The 7580-nt window shown below is 35.4% G+C and overlaps 1 protein-coding gene across 1 annotated transcript; it reads left to right on the top strand.

The window, feature by feature from the left end:
* Positions 1–1377: 1377 nt before the first annotated feature.
* rabif (RAB interacting factor) lies at positions 1378–5200 on the top strand. The gene is made up of 3 exons (XM_074631788.1): positions 1378–1514; positions 2167–2319; positions 4438–5200. Exons 2-3 carry the CDS (start codon positions 2176–2178, stop codon positions 4684–4686), a joined length of 393 nt encoding a protein of 130 aa, XP_074487889.1. The 5' UTR covers positions 1378–1514; positions 2167–2175; the 3' UTR covers positions 4687–5200.
* The last annotated feature ends 2380 nt before the right edge of the window (positions 5201–7580 follow it).

Raw genomic sequence — 7580 nt, 5'->3', positions numbered from 1 at the left:
CGCTCATCGTAGAATTTCGAATAAGATCGTAGACATATTATATATATAATATATATATATGTATATATATATATATAATTTATATACATATTTGGTTAGGATCTAACTGTTAGTTACTACATGAGGAGTGGGACAAAACTTGATAACGTCCATATAAGTGCTGAAAACATGTATTAAATAGTAAATATTATTATTTTAATTGTGAAAAAGTGAAATACCGGGACGATTTGCTAGTGAATGTTGACAATCAGGAGATTTTAGTAGTTTACAGATATTTGTCGGGACTCAGGACACCCAGCTTGAGACCAGGACAGTCCTGGACAAACCGGGACGTCTGGTCACCATATCCAAGAGGGCACTTCTGCTACGGTTTGTTAGAACATCGGGGCACAATTTTTATACTATTTTATACTTCTACTTCACTACATTATAGTGGGATATTGTATACATTTTACGTTTTACTCAGTTACATCTATTTGACAGCTATAGTTACATTAAAATGATGCTTGTGCTTACAGAAAAAATGCACCAGAAATAAAAAAAATCAGCTAACACTGACATGGGTCATTCTGCATAATAGGTGCTTTTACATTTTGTACTCTTTAGGTACACTTTGCTGGTAATACTTCCATACTTTTACCAAGGTAACGTTTAATATTTTAATGAAGGGGTTTTACTTGTTGACTATTTTACATTGAGGTATAACATCTGGATATTTCTGCCACCATTGCTTAACCCAATTCTATCTTCACAGACCATCATAAAAAAAGTGTTTTGAAGATATCTTTTGAAACGAAGCACAAATATAAATCAATTTAAAAAGCTATCCAAAAAATATATTTTTGAGAGGTACAGTATATGGATGAGGAAGAGTTGTGATAAGGGTTGTGTTAAGGGTTGGTTTATATCTACTTTTTAACTCCGGATGGATAAGTGGGTTGAACATAAACTTGGGATGCTGTTCATATTAACATTTAATTTGGGATGTAGATAAATCTGGGATAGTTTATATATATCATTATATTATATTATATTATATTATATTATATTATATTATATTATATTATATTATATTATATTATATAATATGAGTTAATAGAGGAGAAGTGAGAAAGGGGTAGGGAAATATAAGTTTTACTTCTACCTACTCCTTTTCGGACACTACTATTGTTTTGTTTGTTATTATTTTGTATCTGTTTTTATTAATTCGTTTGTTCGAAATAAAATCATTCATTCATTCATATCTAGATATAGCATAATATATTGTAAAACTCCTCCTATTTCAAATAGTTAGTTGCAATTATTTTGGAGACCATAAAAGACCAATTAAAAGGAATTTATCATCAGTTTCTACATTTCATTTATTTTCAAGTCGGAACCAAACAGCGCAACCGTGTTGTTTCTGACCGAGAGCATTTAGCGGCTAATAGACCAGCTAGTATGCTATGCTAGCCTTTAGCTAACCTGTCTGTCTTACGATTTAACTGACAGCATTGTTTTACTTCAACATTTAGGTACGTCTTGTTTGACTTCATTCAGTTGTGTATGTAATGTTTATGGATGTGTGACGTCAATGTAGTTTTAGTCGGTTTATATTCATGTTAGCTCAGATGTTAGCATCAATAAGAGGTGTGGTTTAACGTTAGTTTGAGTATTAACGGTTTTAAACTAACGTTCATCTGGTTGCACTTTAAGTAATATCCCAGATTAATATTGCCATAATTAATATTTAGTAGATATTAATATAAACATGTAAACATTAGTGAATATCTTTTATGAGCACTTCCGGACTACAAATGTTCTGATGATTTGTAGTTCCAGTCCACTCTCTCTCTCTCTCTCTCTCTCTCTCTCTCTCTGTCTCTGTCTCTCTCTCTCTCTCTGTCTCTCTCTCTCTCTCTCTCTCTCTCTCTCTCTGTCTCTCTCTCTCTCTCTCTCTCTCTCTGTCTCTCTCTCTCTCTCTGTCTCTCTCTCTCTCTCTCTCTCTCTCTCTCTCTCTGTCAGTGTGCGCCCCATCTTTCTTTTCATAAGATAACACTCTGTCTACTCTGACTAACTGTTAGCCCATTAGTTAGTCCTTTGGTTCAGTCCTGGAGGTAGATAACTGTGCGTCCTTTCGCCTTTAGTGCATGTAGATCACAGTGAATCCTGCTGTTTGCTTGTCAGGTTATCGAGATGGACAACAGTGAAGAGCCCAAAGAAACCCCGGACCGGTCCGACCTGGTTTCTGAGGACGGCAAGAACAGCAAGACTGTGGTGTGTCAACGCTGCGGATCCAAGGTGCTGTGCCCGGGGATGGCTGTGTTAGCAGAGAAAGAGGTATGGTGTCTGACATAAGGGCGATGGGCTCACATCTGTGGGCTGATATTTAATCTGTCTGTCTGTCTGTCCTGTAATATAAATCAACTGCATCGTTTTTGTACAGCACCATTTCATCCAAGGTGTTTTACATGATCATAAAACCAGTGGAACAATCTATTTACTCAAGTACTTTAACTTAGTGCAAATTTTAGATAGATAGATGAACCTTTATTAATCCCAGGGGGGGAATCCAGATGTCAAAGCAGCAAAGATGCAGGAGAAGTACAGGTGTACAGAAAAATTATAAAAACAATAAATAGAGATACAGAATATACATAGTGAATGAACATAGCGTGTATCGTCCGTCAATAAAAAAAAATGTAGTGTACAATAAATATATGTAATATGTACAGTCTATAAAATGGTATGTGGGATGTAGTGTAAGTAAGTTGCAAGTAGTGCAGATACTGTAGATGCAGATAGTGCGTGTTTTAAGTTTAAGGTCCTCATAGTTTTCGTGTGGGGGTCAGCCTTGGTTGTGGAGCCTGATGGCTACCAGCAAGAAGGACTGACCCAGGCGCTTTGTGTTGTGCCGAGGGAGGATGAGTCTGTGACTGAAGGTGCTCCTCATCTTGATTAGCTCATCATGGACGGGGTGGGAGGGGTTCACCAGGATAGCGTTCAGCTTCCTCCTCATCCTCCCCTCTGCCACCACCTCCAGATCATCCAGTTTGGATCCAACTACAGAGCTAGCCTTCCTCACCAGCCTGTTTAGTTTGTTGGCATCCCATGAGTTGGTGTTATCCCCCCAACAGGCTACAGCAAAAAAAGAGGACGCTGGCTACTACAGACTGGTAAAACATCTGCAGCACCCGTCTTGCAGACGTTGTAGGACCTGAGCCTCCTCAGGAAGAACAGTTTGCTCTGTCCCTTCCTCTAGACGGCCTCGGTGTTGTCAGTGTTGGCCTCGGTGTTGGCCTCGGTGTTGTTTTTAGGTACATAACTTGAGTAGGCTATGTCTATTTTATGCTACTTTACATGTACTCCAATACTGTCCATAGAGGAAATAATGTAGTTTCACTCCACTAGATTCATTAGATGGCTGGATTTACAAATACATTTACAAACAAAGATGCTACATTCAAAACATATGGTATATTTCTAATATATGATGCAGTGTTATAGATTAAACTACCCAAGATATTATAAAGTACTTAATAGCTTCACCTCGACCAACTACAACTGAAAAATATTACTTGTATATTAATGCATCAGCAATAATAATCTAGTGGGATAATATTTGATAGTATAACACTAACATATATGCATTGAGTACTTTTGATATTTTAAATACATTTTGCTTATAACACAAGAGTTCTTTTATTTAAGTTACATTTTAAATGGATGACTTTTTATAGGGCTGCAACTAATGATTATTTTCATTTTTGATTAATCTGTTGATTATTTATTTTCTCAATTAATCGATTAGTTATTTGGTCTATAAATTGTCAGAAAATGCTTTAATAGTTGACAACTAGTCAATTAATTGTTGCACCTCCACGTACGTAAATATATATATATATATATCTATAGATATATATATATAGATATATATATCTATATATATATACAAGGGCAACAATGCTAAGACACCAGCAAATTGCTAGGAGAATGCTAATCCAAATAAAAAGGTCTTGAGGCTTTTAAATGATCATAATATAATCTAAGATCAGCAGGCAGACTGTTCAATTATTTAAGTGTGTAAATGCTACATATACTCGCAACAGACTTTTAAAAACATTGAAGGAATATGAAGGAGATTGGTGCCTTGAGAGATCTGCAGGGTTTATACACTGAGAGCACAATATATACTTCGGCCATTTAGAGCTTTGTGTACCAGGATGAGGATGTTGAAAAGCAACAGGTAGCCAGCCAGTGGAGGTTTCTGGGGCTCAGAGTGATGTAGTCTGATTTTTATATATCTTTGGTCCAGCTAGGTCTAACTATGTAAAAAGAAAGACATGAATACATGGCAACCTGTTCATGTATATAAGTCCAAAACTCCTATTGCATTACTGATTTTGAGTTCTTCAGAAGTATTTTCGTGTCATCTGAGGCTGTGTTTTCACCCACCAGCTGTTCCTACCATCCATGCGGAAAAAGAGCGGCCTCAGCACCACAGAGGGCTCAGTGGACGGGGACACTCTGACCGCCCACTGGTTTGTGGATGACATGTACACTTTTGAGAATGTGGGGTTCACTAAGGACGTGGGCAGAATCAAGTATCTCATCTGTGCAGATTGTGAGATCGGACCAATCGGCTGGCACTGTTTGGATGACAAGAAAAGTTTCTACGTCGCTCTGGAGAGGGTGAATCATGCATAGTCTAAATGCACATTTGAGCCCACATGAACTTTAAAAAATGTGTTGGCAGGCTATGCATTTTTTTGGATTTATTCCCCGAGTTCACCCCAACCTAATCCATCACTCACACACACTTACATATACTGTCATGTGTACATTGTTTATGATGATAACAGGACTGTGTCACTCACTCTCATTCTCCTCTATCATACCGACAACAGTATGAGCTCTTCTATTAAAGATGTTTTTGGGAAGCAGATGTTGAATACCATTCTGCAGCAGCTGTTTCCTGGATAATGTGATGTAAATTCTTTCATCTCAGTGTCTTTTAACCAATAAAAAAAATTATTGTCAGATTAATGAGATGAAAATCAATCCTAACACGAGTTAGGGTTTGTTTGATTTATAAAAATACAAAAATGTAAAAGATCAGATTGATCATAAAGATCATAAATTGACTAAAGATTGAGTAACTTACAATTTTGATAATTGATGAATCTTTAAAGTCACTTGAAAATACAAAGCATTCACTAATTCCAGCTTCACAAATATGAGTATTTATTGCTTTACTTTGTTATTGTTTTTAATCATTGTAAATGTAATACTTTTTGGTTTTATATATTTGGTCAAATAGAAGCAGGTTGAAGATGATAGGTGGGGCTCTGTGAACTTGTGATGGGCATTTTTCACTATTTTATAAGTTAATCAATTCACTGAAAACATTTTCGATAGATTATTAAATACTGCAAACAATCATTTGTTGCAGCCCTAAACAAGTTACTCACTGTTGATAAAAAAATCAGGTCCCCCGACATCTCTTTCATGAGACAATGTTGTGAGTTCTCTGGCTTATCCACAGAAGACCTCACTATTACCTGCACATAATACTCACTGAAGAAATACTCCTTATGCAAACAGTTTTCAGCCTGGGTGAATCAGCCATTAAAAATCTCCATTCATTATTTTAAGATGTAAGTCTACTCTTTGCCACTAGATGTCATGATTTCATGTTTTGACAGACCTCTATTATTTTCGTGGCAGCCAGCAGATCTCCTATTGTGATGTAGTCATCGTTATTTTGTGTGTGCTGTGCACCTATCAACTTAAGGCTCTGCCCCCACCCTGTCAGCTGAACCCCATCAAACCAGTGGCAACACTGTGAGTGATGATGGTGGAGCTGTTTGCTTCCCTTTGTGCATTATAAAATATAAATGCCATTATGGATGTAGAGTATTTTGTTAGGAATACTATAAAAATGGGCATGGGGGGAATATATGTGGAATTACAGCAGCTGTGCAATGTGCATCATTTTACATGAACATGTCAAGGCTGTATATGCTTGGTGAGAAATGTATTCAAAATGACTCTATACATAAAACTCAAGACCAAACAGCTTGTGGTGGTCCAGAGTTTTTTGTGAGAGTGATCTTGAGCGCCTTTAAATATGCACAGTTGACCGTGAAAGACACCTGTCATGTGTACCCGACCGTTATAGTCTACTGTCCAAAATCCACCAAGGGGAAGTTCAAACGAAACAGAGAACAGGGACATTCAAATCAGTGAAACACATGAAGGGGTAGGCCAATCTTCAATCAGCAGATGATACAACGGTTGCTCATTTAAAAATTTAAAAAAACAACAAAAAAAAAGTGTGATAATGTGATTGATAATGTTAGATTGGCAAACAATATTAATAAGAAAGTTATCAGACAAAACAGATAAACGGATATAATAGACAACCTCAATAGACAGACATCTTTAGATCACTTTAACAACCAATGTGAACAAACAGACTATAGATAATGTCAGACAATGTACAACAGCATGTAGACAACAGTAGGATAATATATGCTATACAATTCTGTATTAAACTAGGGCTGTCACAATATCAGATTTTCACTACATGATTATTGTGGCCACCAGAATACTGGACAACGATATTATTGTGATATCTATAGAAAATTTGAGAAAAAAACTTTGTTTATTGTGCGTTTTGTCTCTTTTTATTGCAAAAAGATTAGAGTCAAGGGAGATGTAGGGAGATGGAGAGAGAATCTGTAAACATAACTGTATATATAAAATGATTTAAGAGACTCTGGATTATTTACACAATATTCATAGGTGTATTATTAACATTTTATCAATATTTCATTTTTAAATATCATGGTTATCGTCAATACCGGTATATCGTAACACCCCTATGTCCATCACCAGAAAATTAGAAAGCGCTCGAGAGACAACATGCCTCCTCCCAAGGCTTTATAATCATTTAACATTTTTTATTTTAAAATAGGAAATATTTCTATTTCTTTTATTACTCGGTCCTGTGTATAATAGGGCTTTATATAAAAGTGAATTTTGCAAAAAAAAAAAAAACTGTCTATTTGGATCATGCATTGCACTCCACTAACTCCTATAAACTCATCTCATAGTCTGCTGATGGATATTTCTTCGATGTAGTTTTTCAAAATATGAGAGGTGGAGAGAGAGAGTCTGTAACTTTAACTGTATATATAAAAAGGATTATTTACACAATATGATCATATGTGTATTATTAACATGATGTCAATATTTAATTTTTTAATATCATGATTATCATTAACACCAGTATACTGTATTGCGACACCCCTTATTTAAACATATTTAAACAGACCCTAATAAGAGGATTTTCAGGTAAAATGGCTACTCCCCAGAGTGTATAGATAAATAAAGTATTTTGTGGCCTCATGCACATTGGGAGAACATGGCAAAAACAAAAAAAAACATGATTAAACCATTAAAACTGTAATATAATAATAATTAATAATTAATAATAATAAATAATAATATATAATAATATAATGTAACTAATAAAAAATAATTAATTAAAACAGTGGCAAGATATAGTATTTTACTATATTATAAAGGCTATACAT

This window comes from Sebastes fasciatus, chromosome 1 (assembly GCF_043250625.1).
Source record: "Sebastes fasciatus isolate fSebFas1 chromosome 1, fSebFas1.pri, whole genome shotgun sequence".
Lineage (NCBI taxonomy): Eukaryota > Metazoa > Chordata > Actinopteri > Perciformes > Sebastidae > Sebastes > Sebastes fasciatus.
Note: the sequence above shows the minus strand (reverse complement) of the source record. Positions and strands in the feature narration are given on the sequence as shown.